This window comes from Aspergillus pseudodeflectus (assembly GCF_044049435.1).
Source record: "Aspergillus pseudodeflectus strain CBS 756.74 chromosome Unknown BJX68scaffold_2, whole genome shotgun sequence".
NCBI lineage: Eukaryota > Fungi > Ascomycota > Eurotiomycetes > Eurotiales > Aspergillaceae > Aspergillus > Aspergillus pseudodeflectus.
This window is the reverse complement of record NW_027263778.1, coordinates 1,268,151-1,282,652: the sequence shown is the minus strand read 5'-3', so window position 1 is coordinate 1,282,652 and position 14,502 is coordinate 1,268,151. Positions and strand designations below refer to the sequence as shown.

Here is a 14,502-nt window from a genome sequence, read left to right as displayed (position 1 = left end):
ACAGCTGACCGTCCTCAAGCTCACATTCCCCGCTGGAAACATGACTGCGGAGTGGGGTTGGCCGAGGAATGTATGCGGGCTCACTTGCAGCTCCCGAAATACATTCCCAAGACGCAAATATTGGCCTCGACTGGATGACGAGAAATCAAAGAATTGGAAACTCCAACCCCAATGGTGTTGAAGTCAGGGATAGGAGGACAGAGCTATCGCTAATCTCGAGAGGGAGACGGTTTGCTTATGGCTCCGTTTGCCAGCCCCCTCGGAGCCCAGCCACCCACTAACGAGCCCGACATGGAATCAAGGCGAATAGGACTGAAATTGACCAAGATCTAATATCACAGGCCGTGATTGGAGACAAAAATGAGATGGAATGACGTGGCTGTATGATTAAAGCTTAAGCGTGGGTGTTGTTTCTTGAGCGTTGAGCTGGCAGAGCAGATGGTGGTGTGAAGCAAGGATGAGGGCCATTACTATTGCGGCCCAATACATGTAGCGTACCACGACTGAGGCTGAAGCATTAACATTGATAAATAGGGATCTCTAATTGCAGGGAGTATATATCAACAAATAAGCATAAAAACCCCTTTCGTCCTATGTATGGCCATCGCGATTGCAACTCGAGCAACAGACACTCCTCTACATTTTATCCCACGGCATCTGTTGTCCATCCACGACAAAATCCGAGTCACATTTATCGTGTCGTATGAAAAAAGTGGATCGCGATTAAATATGAAAAGTCAACCCCCACCGCTTGTTGACTTTCTCACGAGTTGTAGAGATACGCCGCAACAACGCCGCCCCAGCCACCGGCATTTTCGTTCTCCGTCGCGATCGCCTTATTGCCGTCGAGGACCATGTTGATTGTACTCTTTGTGTTTGTTCCATATAGATAAATTGCGGACGAATCCAAAACTTGGATGGCATTCTTTTGGCATTTTCCACTGGTCGTGTTACAGTTCTTGTTGTTGTTGAAGAACACCCAGTTACAGCCGCCATACAGGAAGAGATTCGAGGACGCACTGATCCTCTCAAACAACGCCATCCGGCACAGAGCATCATCTGCGGCACATTGCGAGAAGTCTGGGTCGGTAGGGGCGATGTTATCCTGCCATGGGGAGGGAGCCAACATGTTGCCCGGTCCCTGCCAATATGGGGATTCGCTCTGTTGCATTGTTGAAAAGACGTTGTGCGCAGCGTCAAAATTGTACTGATAGAGCGTATGATGCTCGAACCCCGTTCCAACAAGCCAGGTGGCCGCAGTAGCCTCAACGAGGAGGCCCCGACCAGTGGATATGGTCTGGCTGTTTGTGCCGTCGAGGTCGTGGTCTGCTGTCCATCCCCACATGTTTTCTATGTACGCAGAAGATGTGCTGGTGAGGTGTACAGCAGCCCAGGCGGCTTTGCATTGATCTGGTCCACTGGTACACTGGCTCTCAACCTTGCTTCCCACTGCGCCGCCAATGCGGATATGAGTGTTCCAGAATCCGACATCACCAGGCGTTGAGCCGGCAATGTTTATCTCAACCTGATCTCGTGAGTCTCGAGTGTCAATAGCTCTGGAGAGGGTATACAAACAATTTTACATCCAGGTAGAATATCTCCAACTGTGAAGAGCATGTCGCTAACTTGCGTCACTCCAACATCTCCTGGGTATCCGAATTTCACCATAGGTCGAACGGCCGCTGGATCTTTGAATTTGCTGCCAACAGCGCTTATAACTGAAGCGTATGGGTCACCAACAATGCGTCTCCCAACGGGCACAAAGATCGTATCCGTCACCATGTATGTCCCGGCGGGGAAATATATCAATTTGCAGTCAGCGTTCTCCGCCAGGATTTGGTTGATGTTCTGCGTATCGTCCGTTGCTCCGTCTCCGTAAACTGGCCTACCCTGGACGTTTTTGATATTCAAGATTTGGTCCGCCGAGTACTCCTGAAATGTCGGCGGCGATTTGACAAAATATTTCCCGCCAGACAGGAGCGCCGAGGATCTTGCAGTCGAGACCATTTGACCATTGACTCTTTGCATTTTTGTGTTTCCTGCCGTGTACTTTGAGCTGTCAGTGACCGTTCAACATAATGGTGTATTCACTTACGAGATCTCCGCGGACCCAGGTGTTTGGAATACTCCCACTGTGCACCACCTTTCCACCAAGGCTCACTGTAGCTCCACTGTTTTGAATGTTTTCCAAGATGATTGAGTTTCCTGCTCCGTCGGGGGTCCCAGATGCCACAAAAGTTGTAAGGCCTGAACCACGAGAATCGATAACTGTCAAAGATCCAGATGTGCCCGTCGCATCTATTCCAGTCTGGCCACCATTGAATTGACACCCTAGAAAAACAATGTCCGTGCCTCCAGCAACCACGGCAGTATTTGTCCCGGTGAAAACAAGATTCTTAAAGACCCACTGTTGCCCACTAAGCTTCATCCCGATATTTCCTCCATTGAATCGTAGGTCATTCTATCTCAGCTTTAGCAATCTTTTACCACTGCTCGCATGTAGGTAAAGGGGTAAAGGAGTGCTTACCACGATTATATTGCTATTGTAATCGTATTGCGTAGTCAGTCCCACGTGCGCGGTTGGACTTTGAGGCATGTTGAACACAACATTCGACAATTGGGTAGCTTGACTGACGGTCCAGTCAAGAAGGGTCAAGGACAAGGTTGCATTCAGGCCGGTTGAATCGAGCACAATGTTTTTGATACCGATGTAGAAATTGATCGTTCCTCCAAAGTTGGGATCTTTTGCATATATCATATGGTCTCCGGAAAACCCAGGTTGTGCTTTGAGAATAGGTGGATCTGTAGGGTCTCCTACTATGACAGTTCCGACGTAAAGCTGAAGTGCAGCATTTAGTAGGTAAGTCCCCCCCGGCAAGTAAACTATAGCTGGTTGACCGGTTGTTCCCATTGCGTGGGCGTCACGCGCAGGGCCGCCAGAGGGACCGTCTGGCTGTTATTAGTGACTAAAAAAATACTGATGCATAGGGAGAAGCAGCTTGCCTCTAATTGCAGTCTGTATAGCCGACGACGCATCCTTTTGCCCCGTATTATCGGCACCATAGTCGGTCACCACGTTGCGAAAAACCTTGTACTTGTCCTTGTACCCGGGGATCAAGAACGATGACTCCCCGTTATGCGCGATCTCCTCATACCAAAATTTGGTCGGCGTCGATGAGCCGGCGCAAGTCACAGCTGGTTGGTTGGGCTGGTGGGTTATGTTGTTGAGTCCGTGCCATGGCTGTGCTGCGTAATTCTGGATCGTAAAGGGTATTCCCCTACTCAGATCAATTTCTGTACGAAGCCTGCAAGGTAAATTAATACTCACGACGGATGAGGAGTGTATTTAGGCGTCAGGATTGAGTCTAATCCCGGCACAAAATTGAATCTCCCCTCCTCTAGAGCAGCTGCCAAGCCTTGCAAGCAAAGCAGTAGAGCGAGTACCCGAAGCAAGGGACAAGACAGTGCCATAGTCGCGGCACAGCAGCAGTAACCTAGGGTCAATCATAAGAGCGAACTCTATTAACGAACCGGATGCGCAGCTAGTATCTGACAGCCCGAAAGTGGACGGCGTATGGCGTTGAAAGATAGAAGAGAGAGTGCGGCGACATTGATATTCCCTTGATTATTTATACGGCCTGGCCAAGTCCACAAGATTCCTGCATACCTAAGTTACGACCAGCATGACGATCCACGCTAAAATCACCGTCGCGACGGGTCCATGAGAAAATCTGGCTTTTAAGAGGAGCTGTCATCTGAGTTGGCTGCCAAGCACAGCTTTTAACATACCGTGGCAAACGTGTAGTGTGCAACTGGTCAGCCAGTCAGTTTCAAGTAAAGGCCTTGTGGTAAGGTTCGCGATGGACTTGGGGCATAGATCGAGCGAAGAATAATTATGCAGGAATGTATGAGGGCATAAAGGACAGATCAAGGTAGCAGGGTATGATGGGTATGATGATAATCAAAGAATATTAAAAGGTAATAACAAGAAAAGTTGGGTTATCCTAGGCTTGCCTCCAGGGCCCCAGATAGAAGAGTGGTGAAGGAACGAGGTTCCAGCCAGCATTCCACACAGAGTCCAAAAACAAGAACCACATTCTCCCTTTAGGATTCTCCTCCTCCGCCATAGCTAGGTCCATTTCTCGACCTTGGCCCATACCGCATTTGTTGAATGTTTGGACAAGGAATCTCTTTTTTCCCTCTGTCATAATCGGGTTGTACCGCGCGTTTTCACCCTGTCTCCAAAGTCAGAACCGACACCGTTGAACCGTGACAGAATCCAGCCATACTTGCGGATATTGCCAGCGCCTCCAATACCAAATCCGACATAACGCTCTTTGGAGGCAGTGGGCTGCGAAGACGTCTCATCTGCTGGCCGCTGGTTGGTTTCTTGTGACTTGTTCGGGAGTAATTGATCGCGTTGCTCGTCACTGAGGCTGATCTTGGATTTCATCCAAGCCGACTTCCAGAAAGGTGCCATTCTAGTTTCAACGATATCTTTTCGATGTTTCTTGCTGGGTATATTCGTGCAGAAAAAATGCAGTCGCGCCACTAAGGCCCGGTGAACAGCAAGAATTCATGGTCTTTATAGAAGATCGCTCCGGGAATGGGGGGAAGAAAGCCGCAAAAAAAGCAAGTATACAACGGAAGTGGACTAGTCGCTCTTCGGGGTTGTCGGCGGATCTTCCCTTTACGCAACAGCATTTATAACGCGATTGACCTGCACTCGTGGGAACGCAGGATGGGCTTTGGTCATCCCTGCACAGCTGGGGTAAATCCATATGCCCCTAGTGTTCCGCACACTGGCGGCAGCCTATAGCGAGCACATTACAACCTTTCGGAGGTTTCGTGGATTGGCCATGGCCCTTATCGGAGAGACCATCGAGTGAAGAGGACCGGATGCAAGCTCACGAGACAAGTCTTGGTATGGAGTAGTAGTTGAATGATCGACGGCGTCAGAAGGATTATTTACGTGGGATGGCTTGGCGGCCAAGCCGGCGGCAAAGAAGACGACGACGGTGCTGACGCTCGAGTTCTCAAGTTCGTTGAACGAGGCTCGAGCAGACGATTGCCCCAGCCAAAAGTCCTATTACTGGACGACAGTCAAGCGTTCTGCCGTTCGAAGTTGGGCAAATTGGGGAACTCGGCTAGTTCGAAGTACAATCATACTATATCATAGTAGATAGTACAGAGTACTCAGCGAGCGACAGAGACCTTTGGCTATGTTCTTGAACTTCGGGTCTTTCCAGGGAATATCCGAATTCCGCAGTGACCTCGCAAACGCTAGTTAGCAATAATCTTCATCCATAGCCCCATGGCTTGATGGGTTCAAGTGGTCTATTTACCCATAGCCTTAACTTCTCTGAGACTCGTTCTATAATATCTTCAGCTATGTTGATCTATTAAACCGAGGCTGGATATCTTGAGGTCCAATGTGATCGAACCAAGTTGACGGTCACGCTGCACACATTTTCGTTGACCTGTCTCTCGCTCCAATCAGTATCTGCGACCACTTGACACAGCTTGTCCTTCGGAGAAACAATTTGTATGCGTCGCCAAATCACTGGTTGCCGTTCTGGTGTTTTCATTCGAGCGAGCTTATTTTGCGAGATAGAGCCGGCTCGCAGACAAGGACAGATCGCGACGTACGGTTAGGAACGAAATATCTGATGTGGATACGTCGTTGGGAAGAGTCCATCAGGGACATGAGATCCCATCGGCTTGTCTCCACATCCTGTCAAGTACAAAGTGGGATCGTTAATAGGCAGTGGAGCTATCCGGTAGCACGGGCGTCGTCGCGTGGATAAGCTGGAAATTGAAGGTGCAGTGACGACTCCATGTCCCACCCTCGTAAAACAAGTGTGCCGACCTTGATCCAGGATTCTATGTTCGTCAGCAAAAAGGCAAGACTATGCAAGTTTCAACGGAGGGAGTACTAGTCCAGTTGCACTTCAACGGTCAATCATCGTTTCAAGGTCAAGGGCAAGCTTCCGTCGTGGAGAAGCATTGCGCCATCATCAGCTGGCTGAGCTCCGACAGTCGGTCGCACCCCGATCGCATAGCCGATCTTACTCGAGTTGTCCTGGGCTCTAACATGTCTGCGACAGACCAGTAGCATGTTAGCCTACCATGAAGACTCCGAGAAGAGCAATCGAAACGATTGTGAGACTGTTACCATGAATATCAGATGACGGGGGCAGCAATGCGACACAGGCGACAGCACTGCCCTCCATCCGTTTAGTTCCAAGGTTTCCAGGCAAGCCGCAAGACTGAATCTTATTGATGGACATAGACTTGCCCGGTGGGACTCGCCCGCATGGTTACTCATGCTGGATAGCGAATCATGATGCAGGCTTTAAGTGGTGGATGCTTCAGCCAGACAGCACTCGTTCTCGTCCGACCGGGCTCAGCCACCACGGGAGAAAGCACATTTGGGGAAGAATCAAGGGTCGCGAGAGTTTGGCCACAGGAAAGACCATTGAAAGCAGAGAGACATGGAGAGCGATCATGAAGAAGGAGTAACATGGAGGGAATCGATCTACCACGTAAGAGTCGACGAAGATCAGAAAGAAAGAAGAGGTGATTAAGTCATCAGTGAATCCACGGGTCAACCGTCCAGCGCTGCATCTCCATCTCTGTCCTTCAATAATCAAGTCGCCCGTCATGACTGTTCCTCATTCCATCATTTAACCAGTCTCACTAGCCAGATACTACTACCTTAGTATTATTCTTTCGTTCGTTGCAGCTTCTTTTCTCTTATCTCCTCTTGTCTGGACGAGATCTCTTCGTTTCTGTCTCTCCCCACTCCAAAACCTCGACCCTCGCTCCACGGGCTCTTGCTTCTTCCTTCGCCTCCTGTCATCCCCTCAGTTTCCGTCTAGGAAACGAGCCGCTGCAGGCCAATGTCACGTCAATGATTCAATCTTAAAAGTCCTTTTTTTTTTGGCTTCAACTGTTCCGGTGCGCGTGCGTCGCTGTCATCAGGGGTTGGCTTCCGTTTCCTTTTCCCTTTGTCTTCGCCCTTAGTTGAGTGGCTGTGGCGGCTGCTTCGCGCTTCTTCACGATGTTACTCAAACCCGCGACACCATTGACTGTTCTTCTCCTGGTCGCCTTCGTCCTTCTCCTTCTCTCGGTGCTGTCTACTCCCATAGTCAAGAACATTCCATTGGCAACCTTTGACAACGTTGAATATGGTGTTTTTGGGTACTGCAAAGCCGGCAAATGCACAGCCATCCATGTCGGCTATACTACCGGTTGGTGTCGCGCATTTATTCTTCGTCAAGTTTCAGCCGCTAATACTACCACAGAGGATATTAGGAATACTGGAAGTAGCGATAGCGACTTCAATCTCCCTTCGGACGCACGGAAATCCCTCTCATCTATCCTCATCGTCCATCCAATCGCCGCTTTCCTAACACTGATATGTCTTTGTCTTGCTGCAGCGGCCCACTTTCACGCACCATCGCATTCACCGCGCTACCTCCTCGCCCTGTTGATTCTACTCCTCCCGACCCTGCTTGTGTCTCTTCTGGCTTTCCTAGTTGACATACTGCTGTTCGTGCCTCACCTATCATGGGGTGGCTGGATTGTGCTCGCTGCAACCATTATCCTGGTTACATGCGGAGTAGTCACTTGCGCGATGCGCCGAACCTTGGTCAGCCGCAAGGCTCGAAAGCGGCGCATCGCCGAAAACGCGGAAATGAGTGGAGATAATTACTACAACCGTCAAAATGTGACAGCTGCGGCTTTCAATGAGCCCAAACCGATCGCACCTGAGGCTAAGGAAACATTCGTCGCCGCATCTCAAAGCTCCGAATCTGCGCCCACATTCGCTACCTTCCGCACCACTACCCGGGAAAGCGACGATGACCGTACACCTTTGAATAATCTTCCGAATCATAACCAGAGTGACCCTGCGGTACAGGACAACGCGTATTCATCACGAATTCCAGGAGACCCGGTACCGTATAACGCTCCGCGAGACGAATATGGAAACCCTCTGCCGCCGGTTCCATACAATGCTGGGTCAAGAATGCGCACTCCTGGACCCCCGGACTCTAGAATGCGCGATCAGAATCCAGACTCACGAAGAGGGCCCCTTCCTCCAGGAGGCGCTCCTCGCGGCCGTGGCGGGTATCCGCCTCGTGGTGGGTATGGTCGCGGTAGTCCATATGGCGGCGCTCCTTACGGGCCCAACCCGCGTGGACCTCTGCCTGGCCGGAATGGCTCAATGCGCGGAGGACCTCCTGGCATTATGGCACGTGGAGGATACCGGCCATCACCAGCGATGGCTGGATATGGCCCCGCATCACGGACAATGGTCGAAGAGGATTACGGCTATCGCGGAACTGCCCCTAGACAACTGTCTCCTGGTCCAATAGGAATGGCCGTGTCCGCAGAACCAGGTCCAGTCGGTCAAGCAATTGAGATGATGCCGCAACAGCGCCATGAGTCGGAGCTGCAGGACACCATTCCCGAACCCCGTGCGCCGCATGAAAGGTTTCATGAGCCTGTAAGCCCGTCAAGTCTTTACAGCCGATCACCGTAAGAACCACATCCAAACCGTGATGTGCAGCTGCTAATCATATCTCAGGTCATACTTACCTCCCCGTGCAAATTGGGGACAGCAAACATACCAATCCAGCGAACCAAACTTACCCTATCAGCCCAAACAGCGGAGTCAACCGCGTCACATTCGTTCTCACTCGGGTAGTCTGTATTACGAGGATGAGGATCCTGTGTATACAAGTCGGAACGAGTCGGCAGCTGGTAACCCTCGGGTGCCATCGGCCTTGACACCAGGGAATTCTGGTGAGCAAAAACTGAAGGAAAATGAGGTGGAACGTCCGAGCTCACCTGCTGCTAGCGAAGTAAGCCATTTCACATCCATCTCCGAGCGGCCAATTAATCCAAATTGGCGTCCGCCACCTATGCCGGCACAAGCTGTTCAGCAGAGGCGCGACGTCCTGCTCGAGAACAACCCCGACTTTGATCTCCGAGCTGGCTTGGGACGAGGCGGGCGCATGCCACCACTCTCGAATCAAAATGTTACGAGATACCCAATTCCTTAAAGATACATTACTCTTTGCAATGAGGTGTTGGCGTTTTGGTGTTACCCAGTGATGACAGTTTGTTATCCGCATCTCATTCCCGATGTCTTCTGTTCTTGCATACCCCATTTCATTCAACCTTTTGTCTTTGATGTGGAGTACGATCCTACATGATGCTACTATACCGAGCATCACTTTCGTTTTCTGGCAAACTGTACAGAACCGAGGAGAAGCTAGTACATAAGTAGATAGCAATATAGCTAATCTAATTCAGCCTTTCCGAATCAAAGCCACGGTCTCGCAACTCACAATCGCAAGCTAAAACACTTCCTAAAGCCCTTAAGAGGAAAAGCTCCTAATACTACGAGCGAGTTGAAAGCGTGCCCACAAATAAAACCACCAAGCTATACTCATCTCTGCTTCATAAGTCATAATCAACCCAAGGTATATAACGATGATCCCAGAAACCATGCAAGAACAATTATACGACAATCCATGTACGCCCGAAGCCCACTCTTGAAACCAACATAATGACAAAGAGCTAGGCGAGAATTTCCAGACTCCCCAACTAAAACATCTTGAGTCTTGTCGGAAGGAAATTTTGTGAATCGTCCTCCTGTTGACTAAATGACTGTGGGAACGCCGCAATCGCAGCGACAATCGCGATGGCAATGAAGATTAGTGAAATGAGCGACCAGAGCAATCCCCAGCAGCGGGAGGAACCGCCGTATCGTTGCGCAAAGACACTTGCGTCGGAGGAGTTGACTTTCCGAAGGATGAGGTCGTCGCACTGTGTAGTATCAATATTGCCGGTGCGATCGCGATCAACAGAGAGAGACTTACGATATCCCAAACGCTATACAGCGCCGACATGACCCCAATGAATAGCTGCAACACTAATTAGCTACCGCCCTTCTTCCACAGTATCAAGCAGTAGTACGGAAGAGGAATCCTCACAACAACCCACCGCAACGCCTGCCCATGCGCAATGAACCAACAGGCAACCAACAAGCCCACCGCGAGCAAAACCGTAACGATCGTCAACCAATCCCTGCGCGCCCACCACAGTGTCAACAGGAAGCAAATTCCCAAGACAATGCTGGCGACCTTGCTCGCGATGATGTTGAACCCGGCGAAGATGAGCAGCGCCCCGATGATCGAGGACCCTAGGTACCCTGCCGGGAGGGTAATTGCGCTGATCCCGCCTTGCATGTGCGTTACGCCGCCCTCGTGCGGGTCCAGAGAGATGGATTTCACGCGACCGCCTGTGCAGCAGGCTGTGATCGCGTGGCCGAATTCGTGGAAGGCGATTACGAGCATCTTTTTGGGGTTCGCTGTTAGTTAACGATTGGTACTGTCGAAGGCGGGAAGAGACTTACCTTGAAAGGCCACAGGGAGTATCGGACATAAGGGAGATTCCAGAGGAGCGCGATTACCACGACGTAGGCGGCCATTACGCCGAGTGTGACTGCTTGTGTATGGTTGACGGTGAGATCGCGCTTGTAGAGATGCGGCGACTGCGCGCTCTCGACTGCGCGTTCGCTGAGAAACTCATAGTAAGGAGCCATGATGCTGATTCTGTGCTATCTCACTTTTCCGCCCTTGAGAATTGTGTCGATGAGGATATTTAAACACATTTGGAGAAGGCTTGTGGATTCTTTGCAGATAAATTGGCGCCTAGTCTACGCGTTCGGTGTAGATGCTTTACCTAAACTGGCTAGTGTGTGGCTGGTCACTCCTGTTATTTTTGGGCTGTGGCTGGGACGGTGTCCTCATCTGGTCCAATCACGACGGTGACGCTGGGGATCAATCTCTGCAAGGCTGAGGCTCGTCTTCACCTAATTCATGACAAGATTGATGTCAACCTTTACTAGTACTGGCATTCTGTCTTTTCCTGAAAAACTCAGACAGCATGCGCGGACCCTCGCCGTTTTTCTCAAATGACCCTTCAAACGCCGGAATACCAGCTGCGATGCCTTCGTCCAAGCCAAGCTGTTCCCACTGTCGGATGAGCTTCTTCTGCCGACGAACGGCCTGCGGTCCACTTCTATCAAGCAGTCGAACCCACTCTTCCAACGCGTGGTCCAGACGGTCCGGCTCGACCACCTTTTCGACAAGACCCCACTGCAGAGCTTCGACGGCGGATATATTGTCCCCAAGCAAAAGAAGACGACGCGTCCGTCCCCACCCAATCAGGCCCGGTAGTAGGGCTGCTTCAACGACACTAGGTATACCAACATTGACCTGTGACCAGAAATCACATCACCTTAGTGTACACTGCTGAAATGATCACAAGTACACGTACCTCGGGCATCCCAAAAATCGCATTCTGGCTAGCAACTCGAAAATCACAACTCGCTGCAATCTCGAGGCCAGCTCCGAGTGCGTACCCATTGATGCGCCCGATCACAGGTACCGGGCAATCCCGAATGCTTTTACAGGCCTTGTGCACTTTTGTAATGAACTCACGAGCAGCCACCGGGGATTTCAACGCTGCCATTTCACTAATGTCGGCCCCGCCGATAAAGGACTTGTCACCATCACCGGTCAAGATAACGGCGAGGAGCCCCGCGTGCTCCTCTGAGATATTGTTCATCTTCTTGGTCAAAAGAGCGAGCAAATGCGAGTTGACGCAGTTGAGCTTGGAGGGCCGGGAGACCGTGACCGTCGCAATGGCGCCCTTTCCGCTCGCTTGGCGGATGACTGTGAGGATATTGGCGGCGGCCATTTTACCTCGGATGACCCAATACCTATTCAAAGCCGTAACGGTGAATTAGATGGATGAAACAAGGTGTCAGTAGGGGACAAGATCTTCTTGGTTCTCACTGTTACTCTGATATCGCTCCCGTCTCGAATACATTACCCCGCTTAGTTCTCCTCAACCGAGGTGAGAACATTGGAGTTTCCCAATATCCGCCTGCTCATCCAGGCTCCCTGTGCTGTCGCTCTGGTATACGCACCACACGCCGCAAGCCTCCGGGTGTCCACCTAAGATTTTATCCTGGTGTCAACAAGGAGTGTACAAAATCAGTGGTCAAGGGTGATGGGCGAACAAAGCCACAGTCATTGACTCAGCCCCTTCATTGTCATTTAGGGCTTTTGTGGGATAACTGCTGCCTAGTAGCTTCCAGGGACTGGGGTCGGGGCGGATACGTTTCCGATGTCTTCAATAGGCTCCTCCAAAGTCCGGAGTACATCTCCGATCCCTTCCCGCTCAGACGAGCTGGTCGGGTGTCGTCCGACGGTCCGACCAAGTAATAATGTCTTTTGCTTCATTGGGATAAAGAAACTCTTGGCTCGGAAGTCCTCCGCCCCACGGATACAGGGTGTGGAGGCTGGACATGATCAGCTGGGACAAAGGGTTGCACGAGTACGACTCTTCTTCTTGCGGAGAAAGATCTCCGTCCAAGAGATGAAGGTATTCCGAGATATATTCTTTGATCTGAAACGCCATCCTCCTTGGGGACCTTTGATGGCTTCGAAGCCCCGCCACACTACGCGTCACGGGGAACATGAGTGCCGGGGTGAAGAATGTTGGAGCAGGTAGGTAGTATAGTTGTAAACATGCTAGCATCATTGGCTGGGAGGGACACCCACCCCTCGGATTGTCGTCAACAATTACTCCGCATATTATGTCAATTTCTTATTCTTATCAGCATAAGCAACACTGGGGATAGTGAACGAAAACGCCACCCCGCGCCATTATGGATCTGAATAGGCCGTGGGCCCGCCCGCCCCGCTGCCGAGCGTGGGTGGTTTCAAGAGTGGGCAACCCTCAAAAGGGAGAATGCGTTGCCTCTCAAAGATAAGCCAGTGATGATGATGCACTGACGCGAAACAGCAAGGCATGTCTTCAGTAGACCTTTGTGGAGCAGGATAGACTCAGGGAACAAAACTCTGACCGGAATCGGGAAGATTCGGTAAGATGGGATGAGATGGCGGCCAGAACACACCAACGAGCATGCAAAGAACAAAGGTGCCTTTGAAAGGGTGCTAAGTCCGCTGGATATATTCGAGGATCGGCACAACCGTCGACCTGAATCCAACCCAAGGAGGGACGCAAGAAGCTCGCCAAGCTCACACTCGCCCAATAGTGGATTTAGATGTTCGGAGGATGAGGACTGTATTGCAAGTGACTTCAGCGTATGAACCTGGCTTAAACATTTTGCCGTTGTCCGGAATCCAATGACAGTGTCAGACATGCGGCGCCGGTGGCTCTAGCCAGTCCAGGCCCTTGTATGCGACAGTCAGCATAGAACATGATATCTCCGGTATGCGCATGTTCTACAAGTGATACTGTCTTGGCGCGATATGAGACGCTCGTTGCGAGCCAAAGCCTCCCTTGGCGGCGAAATGTTGTCGCCCGACACGAATCGCACGAAATCCTCGTCATAATGTGTTCAACCTGCCTGCCCCTCCGCGCTAGTCCTGAGGCCCTCGGGGTTTCGGCAGCTGTGTTAGTCGATCACATCGATAGATAACGGCATGAAAGAGCGAAGTACCGATTGCCAAACAGTCCGCTGTCCGACCCCTGAATCCCGCCTCGCTGGAATTTGTACTCGGCGTTGCAACTGGATCGTCTCGTTTGCTCCCAAGAGATTGCCAAGTGGTATCAACTTCGTACCCGACAAGCACGGTTCAGCTCGTCAGCGCCAGATCCAGGCGCAGGTGCGGTTGACCAACTGAATGGGGCACATGGTAATTGAGGCTGTGTCTGACGATGGCGGTTGGCGAGACGGACAAGACCCGGGCCAGGGAACCACGGGCACGGAAGCATAGATCTATCGGCCAGCCAAGCACTCGGGAGGCCACTCGTCTTGGCTCGCAAGTGGACGGCTTAAATTGAAGTTCACGCTGGTCAAGCGACTAGTGGATGCGCCAGTCCTTGGATCCTTTAGAGATGGCGATCCTCTTGGCAGCCATAACACAGGAGGCCAGAAGGGGCGGTGCAGGAATATTTTCTTTCTCACAAAAAAAAATAGGAGGCCTGGGGGGGAAAAACAACAAAGCAGAGAAAGTAATGGTCAACGTTGGAATAGATTTGTGCAGGTTATAAGGAAAGGAGGTGTGGACTGGTCTGTGTCATTGTTTCACCAGGGCGCCTCTGCGTAACCTTCGCCCATCCTGTCAGCCTCTCTCCTTCCTTTCTGTCAGACTCTGCTCGCTCTCGCTGCTCAGCTCCTCGGGGCCTCTCGTGACCCCGGATTCCATACTTTGGCTTCAACGGACTCTTCCGTCGGCTATCTTGCACTCTGAGATCTCGTCATCCTCGCCAAGAGCTCCACCGTCATGATACAGCTTCGCCGTCCTGCTCCTGCACCTGCAGAACGAAGCTGCCTGCAACGGGTCTACCAACTTTGGACCTCTCTATCTTGGCGGTCTCCACCGATCGACCGTAAGATAGCGAGTACAGTAATTTGCACAGCGAATGACTATTTGGTTTGTTTCTATC

The 14,502-nt window shown here is 51.2% G+C and overlaps 5 protein-coding genes across 5 annotated transcripts; 1 reads left to right on the top strand and 4 right to left on the bottom strand.

Moving 5' to 3' along the window:
* Positions 1 to 763: 763 nt before the first annotated feature.
* On the bottom strand, positions 764 to 3,878 carry BJX68DRAFT_275673 (glycoside hydrolase family 55 protein; the record flags this gene model as incomplete). Its single annotated transcript, XM_071047890.1, has 6 exons — positions 3,445 to 3,878; positions 3,004 to 3,294; positions 2,528 to 2,949; positions 2,096 to 2,461; positions 1,576 to 2,049; positions 764 to 1,525 (listed from the first exon to the last, which is right to left on the bottom strand). Exons 1-6 carry the CDS (start codon positions 3,506 to 3,508, stop codon positions 764 to 766), a joined length of 2,379 nt encoding a protein of 792 aa, XP_070905202.1. The 5' UTR covers positions 3,509 to 3,878.
* BJX68DRAFT_225487 (uncharacterized protein) lies at positions 3,482 to 4,632 on the bottom strand. The gene has a single exon (XM_071038391.1). The coding sequence runs from the start codon at positions 4,478 to 4,480 to the stop codon at positions 4,205 to 4,207; it is 276 nt and encodes a 91-aa protein (XP_070905201.1). The 5' UTR covers positions 4,481 to 4,632; the 3' UTR covers positions 3,482 to 4,204.
* A 2,503-nt stretch (positions 4,633 to 7,135) lies between these two features.
* Positions 7,136 to 9,303, top strand: BJX68DRAFT_225477 (putative pH signal transduction protein PalI). Its single transcript, XM_071038390.1, has 3 exons — positions 7,136 to 7,253; positions 7,308 to 8,544; positions 8,594 to 9,303. Exons 2-3 carry the CDS (start codon positions 7,640 to 7,642, stop codon positions 9,069 to 9,071), a joined length of 1,383 nt encoding a protein of 460 aa, XP_070905200.1. The 5' UTR covers positions 7,136 to 7,253; positions 7,308 to 7,639; the 3' UTR covers positions 9,072 to 9,303.
* Positions 9,304 to 10,680, bottom strand: BJX68DRAFT_225473 (M50 family metallopeptidase). Its single transcript, XM_071038389.1, has 4 exons — positions 10,430 to 10,680; positions 10,008 to 10,370; positions 9,894 to 9,938; positions 9,304 to 9,840 (listed from the first exon to the last, which is right to left on the bottom strand). Exons 1-4 carry the CDS (start codon positions 10,616 to 10,618, stop codon positions 9,619 to 9,621), a joined length of 819 nt encoding a protein of 272 aa, XP_070905199.1. The 5' UTR covers positions 10,619 to 10,680; the 3' UTR covers positions 9,304 to 9,618.
* An 8-nt stretch (positions 10,681 to 10,688) lies between these two features.
* On the bottom strand, positions 10,689 to 12,066 carry BJX68DRAFT_87558 (ClpP/crotonase-like domain-containing protein). Its single transcript, XM_071049907.1, has 3 exons — positions 11,877 to 12,066; positions 11,356 to 11,811; positions 10,689 to 11,294 (listed from the first exon to the last, which is right to left on the bottom strand). Exons 2-3 carry the CDS (start codon positions 11,776 to 11,778, stop codon positions 10,911 to 10,913), a joined length of 807 nt encoding a protein of 268 aa, XP_070905198.1. The 5' UTR covers positions 11,779 to 11,811; positions 11,877 to 12,066; the 3' UTR covers positions 10,689 to 10,910.
* Between the last annotated feature and the right edge of the window lie 2,436 nt (positions 12,067 to 14,502).

Bases quoted from the DNA above. Each gene is read 5' to 3' on its own strand.
- BJX68DRAFT_225487 (XM_071038391.1), bottom strand. From the start codon at position 4,480: ATGGCACCTTTCTGGAAGTCGGCTTGGATGAAATCCAAGATCAGCCTC.
- BJX68DRAFT_225477 (XM_071038390.1), top strand. From the start codon at position 7,640: ATGCGCCGAACCTTGGTCAGCCGCAAGGCTCGAAAGCGGCGCATCGCC. The intron at 8,545-8,593 runs GTAAGAACCACA...ATCATATCTCAG, and splicing joins AGTCTTTACAGCCGATCACC to GTCATACTTACCTCCCCGTG.
- BJX68DRAFT_225473 (XM_071038389.1), bottom strand. From the start codon at position 10,618: ATGGCTCCTTACTATGAGTTTCTCAGCGAACGCGCAGTCGAGAGCGCG. The intron at 9,939-10,007 runs GTGAGGATTCCT...TTAGTGTTGCAG, and splicing joins AGGCGTTGCGGTGGGTTGTT to CTATTCATTGGGGTCATGTC. The intron at 9,841-9,893 runs GTAAGTCTCTCT...GATACTACACAG, and splicing joins TGTATAGCGTTTGGGATATC to TGCGACGACCTCATCCTTCG.
- BJX68DRAFT_87558 (XM_071049907.1), bottom strand. From the start codon at position 11,778: ATGGCCGCCGCCAATATCCTCACAGTCATCCGCCAAGCGAGCGGAAAG. The intron at 11,295-11,355 runs GTACGTGTACTT...TTCTGGTCACAG, and splicing joins CGATTTTTGGGATGCCCGAG to GTCAATGTTGGTATACCTAG.